The sequence below is a fragment of the Ctenopharyngodon idella genome, chromosome 9, assembly GCF_019924925.1.
Source record: "Ctenopharyngodon idella isolate HZGC_01 chromosome 9, HZGC01, whole genome shotgun sequence".
Classification (NCBI taxonomy): domain Eukaryota; kingdom Metazoa; phylum Chordata; class Actinopteri; order Cypriniformes; family Xenocyprididae; genus Ctenopharyngodon; species Ctenopharyngodon idella.
The window spans coordinates 8,600,679-8,617,898 of record NC_067228.1 but is presented as its reverse complement, the minus strand read 5'-3'; the positions used below and the strand labels follow the sequence as shown (position 1 = coordinate 8,617,898).

At 35.4% G+C, this 17,220-nt stretch overlaps 1 protein-coding gene across 4 annotated transcripts in view; it reads right to left on the bottom strand.

The window, feature by feature from the left end:
* The window catches only part of glsb (glutaminase b), a 48,303-nt gene that overhangs the window by 20,024 nt on the left and 11,059 nt on the right, over window positions 1–17,220 (bottom strand). For 2 of the 4 annotated variants that reach the window (XM_051906457.1, XM_051906459.1), the window contains exons 2-7: window positions 11,412–11,508; window positions 10,466–10,587; window positions 8,031–8,160; window positions 7,867–7,946; window positions 5,436–5,599; window positions 5,256–5,314 (exon numbers count right to left, since the gene is read on the bottom strand). In XM_051906457.1, coding sequence (XP_051762417.1) covers window positions 5,256–5,314; window positions 5,436–5,599; window positions 7,867–7,946; window positions 8,031–8,160; window positions 10,466–10,587; window positions 11,412–11,508 — 652 coding nt within the window. Of the gene's footprint in view, window positions 1–2,824; window positions 2,875–5,255; window positions 5,315–5,435; window positions 5,600–7,866; window positions 7,947–8,030; window positions 8,161–10,465; window positions 10,588–11,411; window positions 11,509–17,220 lie in introns of those variants that run through there. The other 2 variants (XM_051906458.1, XM_051906461.1) reach the window with 2 other exon arrangements.

The window sequence follows — 17,220 nt, the reverse complement described above, 5'->3', positions numbered from 1 at the left end:
TGGTCGAATGTGTCCAAACAGCCACAAAAGACAGCCTACTGAATTAATGTGTAAACATTATGGGAAGCACGCTAGCCAGATGGGATTTAAACTGTCAGCTGAAGATCCACGTTTGGTTTGAAGACAAAAAAATGTACTAAGCACAATGTTCTCTCATCATTCCTGATTTGCATGCACTCACAGCATTCGTCCGGTCTTGTGGCTAACCGAGCAGAAACGAGGGCTGATGCTCTCTTTGTTTTTCTGTCGTCTCCGGGCACGTTCATATGTAAATTGGGTTAAGCCTATTTTGTCCATTAGATCAAAAGATCTGAAAAAACCCATACATTTACCCATCCATAGACCCTCCCCTCAAATAAATCAGGACAGAAGTGGTTGAAAGTAGACAAAAGAGACAGATTAAAACACCAGGTGTAACGGGTATGTGTCTCCCTCTTCTACTTGTGATCTGATCGACCAAAATGCATCTTAATACCAGGTGTAAACAGGGCCTTATTCAGAAAGGATGCATTAAACTGATCAAAACTGACAGTAAAAACTTTTAAATTGTAAAATTCTAAATAAAATGTATCATGGTTTCCACAAAAATATTAAGCAGAACAAGCCCCAAATCAGCACATTATATTGATTTCTGAAGGATCATGTAGTCTCAGCCTCAGACGTCATTCCCACAGACCGTTGGCTGAAAAGTATGATGCATAAGGCACACAAAATTAGAAACACTTTGAGAGTTTCAAAGTAGTCATCATGTTTGTTTAAATTCTATAGGTTTTCCAGGACACGTGTGTATCACGTTCTAGAAACAGCCTGGAAATGAAGCCCCGTGATGCCAAACCCCCTCATGGAAAAAGAAAGCTGTTCTGTTTACAACTGTGACAATGAGTGCTTTTCAGGATCAACTAACCACTGGATTTTCAAAATTATGTGAAGTTTGGGGTGCAATTGTTGGAGTAAACATGCAAAACATTCTAGAATGAATAATTTATTAGATGCATATCGGTCTGTTATTGTAGGGACTATAGCTTTACATTTTTATGACCCTAGACATGAAAGGGTTAGTTCACCCAAAAAATGAAAATTATGTCATTTATTACTCACCCTCATGTCGTTCCATACCCGTAGGACCTTCGTTCATCTTCAGAACACAAATTAAAATATTTTTGATAAAATCTGATGGCTCAGTGAGGCCTGCATTGCCAGCAAGATCATTTCCTTTTTCAAGGCCCAGAAAGCTACTTAAGACATATTTAAAACAGTTCATGTGACTACAGTGGTTCAACCTTAATATTATAAAGTGACAAGAATACTTTTTGTGCGCCAAAAAAAAAAAAAAAAAAAAAAAAAAATAGCGACTTTATTCATCAATATCTAGTGATGGACGATTTCAAAACACTACATAAAGCTTCAAAGCTTTACAAATCTTTTGTTTCGAATCAGTGGTTCGGAGAGCGTATCAAACTGCCAAAGTCACGTGAACCACTGAAATTTCGAAACACTTATGACATAACAAAGCCTCGTTTACTGAAATCACGTGACTTTGGCGCTCCGAACCACTGATTCGAGACAAAAGATTCATAAAGCTTCGAAGCTTCATGAAGCAGTGTTTTGAAATCGCCCATCACTAGATATTGTTGAATTTTTTTTTATTTTTGCGCACAAAAAGTATTCCCGTCGCTTCATAACATTAAGGTTGAACCACTGTAGTCACATGAACTGTTTTAAATATGTCTTAAGTAGCTTTCTGGGCATTGAAAAAGGAAATGTTCTTGCTGGCAATGCAGGCCTCACTGAGCCATAGGATTTTATCAAAAATATCTTAATTTGTGTTCTGAAGATGAGCGAAGGTCTTACGGGTGTTGAACGACATGAGGGTGAGTAATTAATGACAGAACTTTAATTTTTGCATTTTTTGGTGAACTAACCCTTGAAGCGGAACAAAGCAAACTGTGATTGATGGCTTTACTTGTCGGTCAGATGTCCTCTTGGGCGGTTCTTTGCAAATGAATGCAGAAATGGAGTCCAGACCACTGCACAAGCATTGTAATTTTAAACTAGAGTCTATACCGTTGCTTATTTCAATGGTCTGCTAAAAGGTTTAATCCAATTTATGTGTATAAAACCTTTTACTAATATATATATATATATATATATATTATATATATATATACACACACACACACACACACAAGTTTGAAAGCACATTTATAGAAAAAAATTATTAAAAAAATAATACAAATAGAAATAATAAAAAAACAACTGGTATCTTACAAAATCTTTGAGCATTACAAAGTCAGAAAACAAAGAAAACTTAACTAAATGAGCTGCTTTACTACTTTTTTTTTGTTTTTTTATTGCATTTCTTTATTCTGTTTAATATTTAATTACAATTAAATGTGGAAACTTTTGTAATTTTGTTTACTCAAATTTTACTCCATTTAAAAAATTCACAGTGCCCATAATTTAATGCAAGCACACTTTCTTTGTACTTTTTACACCCCTGCTGCACATTATTTCTTACAAGAGAGAAAAGGCTGTGTGAAAAAAATGCTGAATGTATTGTATACCCTAGTTTACTTCAGAAACCCACAAAGGCCATGCATCATTATTTTTTTATCAAGCCCTCAAGAAGAAAAAAAAAAAAGAATAAAATAACACAAGGCCTCTGTGGGCTGCCGTAGCTTCCAACACTAAAGATCATTTGGTCCTGCACAGATGCTCTATTTTATCTAGTCACCGTCTTATTAAAGAACACAATGGCACTACTGATATTTTAGTATCCAGGCTTGTTCATGGGGAGGGAGGAAAAATGGAAAGGAAAAATTACCAACGTCATTGACCTGCAGCAGTGGTCAAAAAATCCCACAGATCCTACGTCTGCAAAATATGCAACAACATAAAACAGCACACAGAGCCTTCAACAGCATATCACACGCTTTTAGTACACGCTCATGGCGGTGCTCAAGGACTCGGAAGGAAAGGGAGGAAATGATGTCATGCGTTACTTAGGTGCAAAGGAACCCAACAGGCATGACTTACATTCAGCACTGACCTATCAGAACACATCAGAGGGGTGAAAGACATTTTGCGTCACACCAATATCATTCACAGGAGAACAATATGAGAAGAGCAATCACAATGGTTGAGTTTAGGTTTGATGGGAGATGTGAGGTTGAATTTCACAGCTCACAGGATGCCGAACATTCATCACGCAGAGTGATGCTGCATCCTTTTGATGTGTGGATTGGTGCTGGGTTAAAATAAATTCTAGGGCTGTTAATTGAAATTTTAATCAAAAGAATTACATGGTTTGCAACAAATGAAGGAATAAAATTGCACATTACCCATAATTGTTGAGAAAAGCCCCCAAATGAAGATAAACAAAAGATTTTAAAGACATTACAAAAGATGCCTTTAGACGTTAATATATTGTTTGTTTTATTTCCATTTTGCAGTTGATTTTGTCAATCTGTCCGAGGTAGACTTGTCCATTTACAGCATTTACAGTGTACAGTTCATTTTTGGTTGATTTACTGCACTAAATTAACCCGTTAAATTGACAGCCCTAATAAATGCATAAAAATATGAATAGTTTTTCTTATGCAAGCCTGTCGAAGCAATAGTTCCTGTCTACCCAGCTTAGAAAAGCCTTCTGGAAGCGTGTATGTGCATTTGTAAGTGTATTTTGTTTAGAAATTATCACTTGCATAATGTGTACAAAATGCTCACAGTTGAGCTCTTGTATAGTGTCAACGCAAGGCAATAAGAACACTTAAATCTAGACGTTACACTACAAAACCACTATTAACCCAGCTGTCTTGTGTGTTTGCACATGGACCAAAACACATATAAGACAAAGGTACATCAGCTGTAACACACAAACACAACCAAAAGGTGCAAACAACTAGAAATACCAGTCAGGCTTCATAAACCCACTACATATGCCTTTAGCAAATACTATATATACTATATATAATATGATGAATTTTGTAGTGGATTTTGTGGATGGGCGATATAGCCGATATTCACAATAAATTTGCAATGATTTTCCTGGTGATATAAAAATCAAGCAACACTGTGAATATCATATCGATTTTAATGTAAAGTTTCAAGAAAATGTTTTAAAAGTGTCTCAAGTAGCAAAAGTTAGGATTATAGCCATTCAACATTAGGGTATATTTGAGAGCCATCATTTTTAACATTTAATAGGCTTTAAAAAAATATAACAACTTTTAAATTTAAGTGAATGCAAGATTTTTTTCTACTGGCCCATTTGGGAAGGTTGATTTTTACTTTCTCTTTGCTAAAATTTTCACACACACACACAAAAAATCGTTTTCATTGTTTTTGACCTAGTATGCAACCTTGTAAACAGTGCTTGTTTTGTAGGTCTAACAGTAATATTTCAGGTAGGAAATATAGCTACAGAAATTAAATAAGTAATTAATTAATGTAAAATAACACTGCACAGTCTTATCGAGATTGAATAGTTTACAAGCACTTAAATAAATAGCGTGATCATATAATGATTTTTAATGCGTTAAAATGAAGAAAATAAAATAATTGTAAAATGAATGCGTTAATTTTGACAGCCCTAATAAATATATATATTTAGTTATTTTGTTCTTGAAATAACTACAAAAAAATATATACTAACAAAATATAAACAAAATATATACTAAATTAGTACATATTTTTGTGCAATTGTTATATAGACCACTGTTGGGACTTTTTTCTGCAACATTCAAAAAATGTATATAAAAATTAACTTAGACATACAATATATTTATAAGGTTATATATTTTTTTTTAGCTATATCGCCCAGCCCAAGTCACAAGAGAAGGTGTAAAAAAATGTGGAGAATAGAAAGTCTGAATGAATTTTACTTAAAATTCATTGCAAAGACTTCTAACAATAATGATCCTGAAAAGGGGATGATCTCCACACATTGTAGTTTACAATGAAAGTGGAGGCCTTGAGTAGGTGTACAGTAATAAAACACAGAAAAGACAAGAAGAACCTAAAATACACACTGATCCTCAATTGGTCTTAGTCTAGGCAGCATTGCTCACAATAACTTATTCATATACAGTCTATAAAATACAACTACAATCAAAACCTCTCAATATGATTATCAACAACATTTGGCCAATATCAAATAGTCTGTTCAGGTTAATTCAAAGTAGGCAAATGTGAGTACAGTTAGGACTAGGAGTAGTAGTCAAAAAATGAAATAAAAACAAGTGGAAGATGCTTACCTTAATAAGAGAGGTACACACGATTGCACCAGCATTCACCATTGGGTTATGGGGTTTATCTGTGGGAAAATAACATGTCTTATGTTCCTTGTTTTAAGAGTTACATTTTTAAAATTTAAACACTGTTCCCTGATTGCAGAAGAAAGCAGTCATGCTGAAGCTGATGGTTATAATTCTTACCGTCCTCATCCAGGAAGAGCTTGTTGAAGCGTAATCCACTTGGCTCTTTCCCAATGAACTGGTGCACATATTCAGTGCCGTGGTCGTGCACTGCAATAGCGTACTTGAGCGGCTTCACGCACGACTGCAGGCAAAATGGCACTTTAGTGTCACCCACTGTGTGTCTGTGTAAATGAGTAAACAGAGATCAGAACCAGAGATATTATCCTATGGTCCACATAAGCAAACAAACATAAAAATAAAGAACCTAAAGCTGAACCTAAAGGCCACACTGTGACTCTACCATGATATGAAGATGTTCAGAACCACAGACCACTCTACTACTTCACTTGGATATACGTCACAATAGGGAAGAAAAGACTATTGCAACTTTCAACAACTTTAAACTTAAATTAAACAATATATTTATAAGGTAGGTTATTTTTGGGGAGAATTTTTTCTCTAAATACTATGAGAAAAAAAATCTAATTTTTTATTTCTAAACTTAATCTAAAATAGCTAGCAGTGGTGTCAATGACGGTTTTTCCTTGGTCAAAAATAGTCTTTGGTGGTGGAGGACGAACACAGTCATCCACATTTGGTTTCCCCAATCTCCGCCACAAGTACCCTACCCATGTGAACTGCAAGCCCAGTACTGACAATAAATCCAAATAAATAAATAAATAAATAAATGGCAAAGAAACTGTTTGTATTATTAACTTATCCTATTTATTAACTAAATAAAAAGTGATCACTGTCAGGATAGATCATAAAACAAAGTGCTTATAACTATTTTATATTTAAAAATCTGTAAATGTATATGTAAAAAGTCACTGAGTGACTGATTTGAAAAGTTAGTTATAAAATGAACAACAAAGTAACACATTACATAGAAAAAGTTTGCATTTACTTTACACTCCAAGATTTAGTGCACAGATCATTTGACTCACAGTATCAGATTGTTTTGTTGTGTTCATTGCTATGGTTATCATTGTCAATCGGATTCAATTGCGCATTTAAACTGGGTTTTCAAACCAGAAACTTTGCAATGTGTAGTTAGCAGTGTGAAGAAACCTCTCTTGCGAAAACTCCCATTATAATCAATGAAGCTGTCCATGTTGTAGAAAGAATCTCTTATTCGCATTGTTTATAATTTGTTGGTTATAATGAAAGGATTCACAAGCATGCAGAACTCGTGCTGAACAAACTCAGTGATGTTGAGCGGATTCTGACTAAACTAAACACATATGATTGGCTACTGCGTTCACACGCTTAACAGATATGTGATTGGCTACGAAGCTAAAAACTGCAAAAACACATTGTAAATAGAAACCTTTGACGCTCTTCACAGAGCACACAAACACTCACGGGAGTGTTTTAAAGCATTTTTAACCCACCGGCTATCAGCGGGTACCGATACAGTCACATTAAATAATCAGATAAATCTTTGGCGGGACAAAGATTCATTTTGGCAGCTGCCAAAGTATTTTCAATGCAGGAAAAACTCTGTCAATAGGCAGTGATCATGTTGTCTGTTTTGTTGTTGTTGTTGTTTTTTGGTTGCTGTGAGATTCAAATCGTGTATTGTGTTATGTAACAGATTTCAGAGTATGAGCTCTTGTTGTATGTAGTTTTCTATTTATTTCATTTAGTACAAACAACTTTGAAAAACTGTTACAGATTTGCTAGAATGGATCTCTGAGGGTGAATTCAGTTAATTAGGCATTTTGTGTAAAGATCTAAAAAAAACAAAAACAAAGTGAAGCTATTCCATAAATTTCTTTCAATAGGTCAAGGCTTTGGCAGTGTTGTTGACTAAAAGAGCTAGTTTCTGTGTAACAGGTCAATGGCCATAGCAAACACTACAGAGGTATGTAGGCACCCCATGTATCTTTACAACAAATTCTATAGCATGGGGTAAAACATATAGATTATATTTATGTCCTAATTATCAGAGATCAAAGGATGTACCATGACACATGGGTCTAAGTATTGAGGGAAACATTAATGACAGTTTAGAGTTTATAGTCCTGTTATCAGTAATTCTCACACAAGGATAACCATTTAGCATGTTTTATCTCCGCTGGATGACTAGTCCAGGAGAATACTGGAGCATTTATTAAATGATAAGATTAGCTGCCACTTTATGTGATGGTTTTGTGACCAATATATATGACGTTTTTCCGGTACTTGTCACAATGTACATAGTGAAAGGTGAGTGACTGCGCATTTCAAGTGGTTTGGTTAATAAATACCCAAACTGATCATCAAAGCTTGTTGAAATATGAAAATCATAATTCTCCAACTCAAGTTCAAAGCTTTTTAAGTGACAAATACTGTGAAACTAGCCATTGATGATAAAAAAGAGAAGCAGTTCCTCTCAGTATATGAACCTAAAATAATCAAAATCTAAAGTTAAAATAAGTAGTTCCTGTCAGTAGATGATTCATACCTTTGACCATCTACTGTGCAAAGGGAAACGGCCCACAGATCTGGGCTGAATTTGGCAAGTTGGGGAATGTAGTCAGCAACCTGTGAGCAAAAGAAAGAAGTGAGCAGAAACAAAGGCTGTATCAAGTAGAAAAGACATTTTCGCCGAATCCACTCTCATCTTACCAGACCCCCGGAAAGTTTACGGCCTTTCTCATAAAGTGTGTCGATGTGGGAGGCGAAAGTCTGGAAATCAGGGATGACAAACTTCTTCCGGAAGGCCTGGGTTAGGAGAACAATGTTGCTTTGGACACACCTGGAGAAACAAGAGCAGCACAGAGCTGAAGAATGTATATCTACTAGTGGCTTGCTCAGAATTTATGGGAGAAAGTATGTCTTTTTGTCTACTTGTGTATTTTTTTTCTCCTAAGTAATTATAGGAAAAATATCAGAGATAAATGTGTTACTTAAATCAGACATAACTCTGTTAACTCCACTACATGACCAATTATCTGCATAAACTGGCTCATTTATGCCATCTACTTGTAAATAATAATAATAAAAAAAAACATTTTGCATTTTAGGGAGACAAGTGATAAAAGTGCAACACTTTTGTATAAATTACAGCGCTCAAGAATCAAAGCAACACACATTAAAAACACAGATTTTCTTGAAGCAATTGTTTACATGCCCTCCTCAAGAAACTAAATGTTTATTTCCACTTTGATCATAAGGTAGAAGAGCATAACACACATTGGATCTGTTCCAATGCACATTTCTCACTGAAAAATGTAAGATTTATTGTAAAATGTCTGAACATCTATGGCGTGAGAGAGGAAGCCATGGCTGGTTTTACAGAGCTGGGTGATTCACTTTCACTGCAGCAAAGGGAAGTATAGCGTTCAAAGGCATCATAAACACAAACCTCTCCTGTGATTGTGTCTGAAATATTGGTCCAGTTGCTTCACCAAGGTCCCTGAACGGACAGACAAGCTCAAAATAGCTGTGCACAGTGCTTCTGCTCAGATTTATGTGGATGTGAATTTATTACTTATTTCTGTAGGACAGGAGTAGCTAGACAGTAACCAATATGTTTGGAATAGCATACTACTATTTCTGCAGTATGTATATTGTGCACCATACGCAATACAATCTGTATGCATAGAAAACCTGAATGACCACTTTTGCAAAATTGTGCATTATACAGCAGAGCACACGGCGGTAGTACTAGGTACATACCACAATGCAATGAGCCCGACTTGACCTTCCATTTGCAGAGTGAAGGTAAAAGACCACATATTTTTTAACATCTTTTTCTCAATTCATTATTAAATCGAACAAAGACATTTTTATAAAATATTAGATTTCAAAATGTGAAATGATCTGGATTTTTTTTTTTTTTTTCAAGATCATAATCAGACATTTCACAAACTGTTTCATTTACTAAGTTATAAGAATCAGTAGCTGTATACATCTAAGCTGAGCTGTATATACTGTATAACGCCTATTATTTTGCATTAAAGATGCACTTATTCAATAAGTGTTTGTTTTCATTTCGTTGGCTTTTCTTCGTCCCAGTGGTCTTGGGCTTCACATTGATCAAAATAAATGCATGGAGTTTGTTTATTAACTGCTGCTAATTCACCCAAAATCATTTATCTTTCTTTTGTTATTCTTTTTCATCCACGTTTCCTTTTTAGTATCTCATACTGCACACGTCAATCAGATTTTTTAGATACAATATTTGTGCATCTGTGTTGATTGAGAATAAACAGATTTGTTTGAGTGAACATTTTGTCAAAAGCTCTGTTCATTTCTTTGTTAAAAATGGTTAAATAAGGAAATAAATGCAACTTTAAGTAGTAGTATTCAATTCCAAATATCATCTCTCACTGCCTCTTTATGGCTCTGTCTGCCATACAAGGTCACTCACTGCCATAATCTATCAAGCCTCTACAAGCTGACACGACTGCATTCATCTCTTCAGTCTGTAATGAAGCTGTCAGTGGCAGCCAGATCGACTGGGCCGGTAAACGCAGCACCAACAGCAGAGATGCTGAAAAACAGACATCTATCAGGCTTGTTATGGAGGGAGGCGTTTATGGATTATGTCTGAAGAGTGATACACAGCTAGAGGGAGCAGATTGTCAAGGTTCGCTCATGTTGCCAAAAGACAGCGATTACCAACTATCAATAAGATGCAAAGTATAATATATGGAATCAATCATATATGTATAATACCTAAATGTGTATGAGAGTGTGTGTATTTGGGAACTGTTATAAAATCCCAATTTGTTTGTCAGCAGATAGATCCACAAAGAGGTCACCCGTTTCAGGCAGAATCCTATATTTTATGGATGCATATATAAATGTACAATGAACACTGCACATAATACTCTATTCTAATGTAATAAACTTGACTTCTTCAACTTCTTAACCATCTGAAGAATCAGTTTGATGATCAACCAGATCCACCAGGAAAAATATATGCTGGTTCACCAAAATTTTTGCTATTATCCAGCAGCCTAAACCAGCACCGACATTCATCGTGGTCTAAGCCATTTTTTTCTGTGCATATATCCTGAATATACTACAACACATTAAAAACAATGTCAACTCACTTTTTGAACAGATGTCGGTCCAGCATTACGCCATCTGACGTGGATTTGAGAGTGACTTTCAACATGTCCATACATTCTTTTAGACGTGGATCTCCTGTTCGAAGTCCAGTGGCCTTCAGTGCCTGAAGGCACACATAAGAGATTTCCATGAGCACAAATAAGAGTTACAACTCATTTTCGATAGCATTACTTATTACTATCATCAATCAAAACACTCTTATCAGGGGGTTTTACTTCCTTTGTCAGTCCGGTTAGATAAAAAGCCTTAGTGTAATAAAACATGGCTCTGTGCCCCATTTAGAGGCACTGATAACAGCAGCAACACATCAATAACTGTACACACTGACCCCATCAGTCCCTTCTTCGGTCATACTATCACAAGGAATTGGTGACCTATTAGCAGGAGATGTAAACAAAACATGCTACAGCCTATAATATCTGACCTTGCGTATTTTAAAGGATTAGTTCACCCAAAAATGAAATTTCGGTCATTGAGTATTCACCCTTATGTCATCCCAAACCTGCAAGACCTTTGTTCATCTTCGGAACACAAATTAAGATATTTTTGATGAAATCCAAGGGTTTCTGACCACACATAGGTAGCAACGTCATTGCAGACGTCAGAACGCCGGCTTGTTGTTATTTTTTGCGCACAAAATGTATTCTCATCGCTTCATAACATTAAGGTTGAAGCAATGTAGTCACATGGACTATTTTAACAATGTCTTTACTACCTTTCTGGACCTCAAAAGGTGCAATGACTTTGCTGCTTATGTGTGGCTCAGAAACCCCCAAATTTCATTAAAAAATATCTTAATTTGTGTTCTGAAGATGAACGAAGGTCTGACGGGTGTGGAACGACATGAGGGGGAGTAATTAATGACAGAAATTTCATTTTTGGGTGAACTAACCCTTTAACATGTATAAAGGGAGCGCTGTCACTCACGGTAATGAATTTGTGAGCTGGGATCCTCTCCTGGCCTTCGGCAATACTGTAAAACAGCAGGTCCTCCAAGCTGGGCAGAATGCCAGCCTTCCTTCTCCTGGAACAAGAGAGAAAAGTGCATTGACACTGAGTGATCTGACCTTAATAAATGACATTTACAATGACAGAAACTGCAGTCACAGGATATGACATATTAGGTCAGCTAACATTAATGTGTTTAAATACACTATAAAATTTAGTTAGTTGGGGTTAAACTCTAAGAAAAACCTAATACAGAGAAACAGAGCCATGCAACAAAGTTTAAAAGAAAAAGGAATCAGTCAGTGAAGAGTTAAAAAGTCAATGATATTATTTGATACAATTCCTGTGTCGACAGATTTCCTTTTAGAACAGGAAGTTAGGACAGGACATATACATATATTTTTTTTAAATAGCCAATATAAATATGTAATAAATATAATAAAATTATTATTAATTAATTATCAATAAAATGACTATTTAGTGTTTCCATTAAAATATGACAACACGTACATTATTATTCTAGCCATGGTCATGTTACAGGTCTTCTGCAATGCAAGCACGCATGAGCATTGCACAATACAGGAGTGCAGACTCACTTTTGCCAAGTACTATTAAGAGCTGACCTAACTTAGAGCCGTTAAGAGTCGTTGCATTATCACATTTAGATGGCTTTGACTCTAATGGAGCTCTGCGTAAGCTGCTGTGGCACTGAGCCACAATATCCTTCACAACAGAGGACTGTATTTCCTACCAAAACATCCTCTCACAGAGTACCAACGGCCCCACTTTCCCACCACACCACACACCATAAACAATTCCAGAACTACAACAGTCCTTTCCCAGACTTCATTTCTATTTGCTCTATTCATTTTCCTAGAGATTATGTTTCATTTGAATGCATTTATTTGAGTACACATCTAAAGGTGTCATCATAGGAATGGTGCTGACAAAAAGGTCATCTTGATAGTTAGGGTTCATTTGTGAGGATTATGAAACAGAGAGAGAAAAGTTGTTGAGAAAGGATTGATATGGTTAGACTAGAGGTGAAAGACTGGAAGTGATGATTCAAATCATACTTACAAACAAACAGCAGGCAGAGCAATGAGGGAGAAAAAAAACATGCATGAGAATGAATGAGAAACAAACAGATCAATCAAATCAATTGTGACAAACTTAAATTTTGATAAAATATAATCAAGAACCTAACATGATGTATAATGTACTAAATTCAGTTGCTTTTGCTTCTTTTGAAAATAGAAGTTTAGGGTTAGTAAAGTTTTTTTTTTTTCAAGAAATTAATACTTTTATTCAAGGATGCATTAATTAACTAAAAGTGACATTTATAAGACAAAAAAAGACATTTATAATGTTAAATTGTGCATTTTAAAATATATTAAAATACAAACAAATTATTTTAAATTGTAATAATACTTTACAATATTACTGTTTTTACTGTATTTTTGATTAAATGAATGTCATCTTGGTATAAAAGCATTTCTTTCAAAATCATTTAAAAAACAATTTTACCAACCCCAAATGGTAGGGTCTTTGGCCTGCCTTATAATTGAGCATTATTAGGAATGTTTCAGGTTCAAAAAAGGCTGTTGATAAATTTGGCATAACATTGATTACCACAGAGGATCATTTAAACTCAAACCTCAGTTTATACGGGGCCAGGCATTAGATATACACTGTTTTACAAGAAGGCCTAAACACAAGATATTAAAAATAAATAAATAATTTATAAATCGATACAGTAAAGCACTAAAGCACTACTATGAATAATTCAGTAAAAAGCAGTTAATTATACCTATAAAGCTATCATCTTTTTTAAGTGTTTGAACTTCTGGTTATGCTTTAATGATGAAGTTCCCTCCATGCTGACAGCAAGTTATGATATTTTTTTAGATATTTTTCCATGTATCATACCAAAATACAGGGTTTATCGGTTTTACATGGTCATGAAATTGAAACTAAAACAAAGTTATATAAACTTCCTCAGATACCATCACATCAGTCTCATGATGACAAGTATTTGTCTTAGGTGTGGAAAGAATTGTAATGTTTACTCCCTGGCCTACACAATGATAGATAAGCTGACACTATTTTCTGTGGAAATCGACGTTTTGCCACAAAATGCATCTGAAACATTCCTGTAAGAGAACAATAACTGCATAAAAAGAGAATTTTGTAAAAGATAATGCAGAAAAATAAACTAAAAACATAAGTTGCACACAGGAAAATCTGACAATGTAACGCACAAACAGCTCGACATGTCATTATGCAACAACCACAATTTTCTGTTTTTCGAATTAAATTGATTCAGCTAGTAAAATTATGCAGGATGCAGACAAAGAGCAGAAAAAACAACTTAGATTTCATTTGAAGTGAGGTCATACAAAGATACAAAAATCAATTGTGTAATTATGAGAATTAGGGTATCAGCTTGCAGCTGAAACGGTAGGTTTGTAGTTCTATCTAACGAAAGCAAAAGACCTAAAAAAGGGAAATGGGTGAATCATCAATGCTGGACCTTTGGGATCTAATTAGCATCAAAGGTCTTTGGTGTTACAAAACAGCATTCGCCTCTCCTTTCTTTCATCGCTTGTCTCTCCATCTCTGCAGTATATAACTGACCCTACACAGGATTCCAGGGATTCTCAGAGCGCCTGATAGCTCATCGCCCTCCTGCAGACTTAATAAAACAAACATTACGCGCCTATTCACACACCCCTGACAGCTCAGAGAAGACAAGCCCAGCACGTAACCAAAAACCACAGGCCATGCAGAGACCGTGACTTGACAGCAGGGATCTTGGGTTTACTTTAAAGCAACACAATTATTCAATATTACGATTACGGCTCAGATTCTTGTGAAAAGTGTCACCCCACACAAAATAAATATTTGAATGTCCATTTTATTAATCACAAATTTAAATACATTAAATCAAAAAAAAAGTAATTCATTACTAAATTATGATATTCATAATCTTTTTTTCAAATAAAATTCTAAAGCCCTTAACACTGCCAAATCAGGATGTGGGCTGTACTGATAAATAACCGGCAATAATTTGTTTAACCAATGCAATCGGTTCAAAATATTTATTTAACAACAAACAACTATGAGAGCTAAATTGATGGTTTTATCATTTACGGTCATTTACATTTGTACATGAGGGGGTACTATAACATGTAAACCACTGGCATCATCTGTTAACTCTTTCCACACCAAAAAGTTGCTTTGTCATGTCTGTTGAGTGAGGTCTGATTTAAAGGGTTAGTTCACCCAAAAATGAAAATTCTGTCATTAATTACTCATCCTCATGTCGTTCTACACCCGTAAGACCTTCGTTCATCTTCAGAACACAAATTAAGATATTTTTCATAAAATCTGATGGCTCAGTGAGGCCTGTATTGACAGCAAGACAGTTAACACTTTCTATGCCTAGAAAGCTACTAAAGACGTATTTAAAACAGTTCATGTGACTCCAGTGGTTCAACCTTACTGTTATGAAGCGACAGGAATACTTTTTGTGTGCCAAAAAACAAAATAACGACTTTATTCAACATTATCTAGTGATGGGCGATTTCAAAAAACTGCTTCATTAAGTTTTGAAGCTTTACAAATCTTTTGTTTTGAATCAGTGGTTCTGAGCATGTATCAAACTGCCACAGTCACGTGATTTCAGTAAACGAGGCTTCGTTACTTCATAAGTGTTTCGAAATTTCAGTGGTTCACCACTGGGGGTGTGACTTTGGCAGTTTGATACACGCTTTGAACCACTGATTCAAAACAAATGATTTGTAAAGCTTTGAAGCTTCATGAAGCAGTGTTTTGAAATCGGCCATCACTAGAGACTGTTGAATAAAGTCTTTTTTTTTTTTTTTTGGCGCACAAAAAGTATTCTCGTCGCTTCATAGCATTAAGGTTGAACCACTGGAGTCACATGAAAGTGACCCAGCTTTCTGGGCACTGAAAGTGTTAATTGTCTTGCTGTCAATGCAGGCCTCACTGAGCCATCGGATTTTATAAAAAAAAAAAAAAAAAAAAAAATCTTAATTTGTGTTCCGAAGATGAACAAAGGTCTTACGGGTTTGGAGTGACATGAGGCCATCATTCACAAGGAAAAAGGACAAATGCATTAGATAACTGTCCTTGCATTGGTCACATTTATGCCAAAACACACAGGAGAGGAAGTATATCCCCAGAAATGAGGCAATGTGAAACTGAAAATATGTATTCAACTATCTGGAACTTCCTGTTTATCTTCATTGCACCAGTGGTCAAATGGCAATCGACTGTTTACATCATATACTGCGCAAGTTCAACAGTTGTTTATTGCTCTAAACGGCTTGATCATCATTAAAGAAGACTGTGACTTACTGTGTTAAGCTTCATGGTGGTATTAATGGACACTTGATCTGTCGAAACATAGATGGAGTAGATCGAGTCCATCAACACCCCCAAAGCTTCACAGTCCTATACCTCTTCATGGGTCAGCATTTCATTCGATAACGTTAGGCAGTTTTGATTTATTTGATGATAACGTTGATTTGAACATTTGATAACATTATTTTACAAGTGCATAAGCATTGCTTCTATCGCTTGTTTCTGCTGCTTCTTCACTTGTAACAGTCTTCTTCACTTCACACCTTATAACAGTTAAAACACGGATTGCCGGAAAATTCCAACAATGGCTGGGAAGCACTGTGTCATAAATGACAGAAAATTCTGTCAACAGCGGCAAAAGAATTAAAGATCATAAAATATGAAGCGTACAGCAAAAACACACAGGAGAGGAAGTATATCCCCAGAGATGAGGCAATGTGAAACTAAAAATATGTATTTACTATCTATCTAGAAATTCCTCTTTTTCTTCATTGCACTAGTGGTCACATGACAGTCGACTGTGTTTACAGCACATCGCGCTAAATTTAACAGCTGTTTATTGGTCTAAATAGCTTGATCCTCATTAAAGAAGACTATGACCCTCAGAGTATGTTAAACTTCATGGTGGTATTAATGGACACTTGATGCTATTTATGGCTTATGTACTTCCTGTCTGTGAACTTGTAAAGGAAAGGCTGATACTTCAATCAACAGAGTTCCTCGATCCTCGAAAGATTCTGCAACAGGAGGTCTTGACTTCACTGCATCACAAAGTATACACTGCATATGAACTGATAATGAATTTTGCTTAAAAAAAAAAAAAAAAAAAAAAAAAAAAAAATTTACAAGTAAATGCTCAGTAATATTAAAGGATTAGTCCACTTTTAAATAAACATTTCCTGATAATTTACTCACCCCCATGTCATCCAAGATGTTCATGTATTTCTTTCTTCAGTCGAAAAGAAATGAAGGTTTTTGACGAAAACATTCCAGGATTATTCTCCTTATAGTGGACTTCAATGGCCTCCAGACGGTTGAAGGTCAAAATGACAGTTTCAGTGCAGCTTAAAAGGGCTTTAAACGATACCAGACGAGGAATAAGGGTCTTATCTAGCGAAACGATCGGTCATTTACGAAAAAAAAATGTAAATGTATATGCTTTATATAAACAAATAATCGCTTTCTAAGTGCTTCCGCCAAAACCGCATTTCCTTATTATCCAAAAAGTTTACGCTGTATGTCCTACGCCTTCCCTATTCTACTTACGGAACGAACGCAGCGACAGTTACATTTTTTCCGTAAGTTGAATAAGGTAGGCGTAGGACATACATCGTAAACTTTTTGGAGAATACGGAAATGCGGTTTTGGCGGAAGCATTTAGAAGGCGAACATTTGTTTA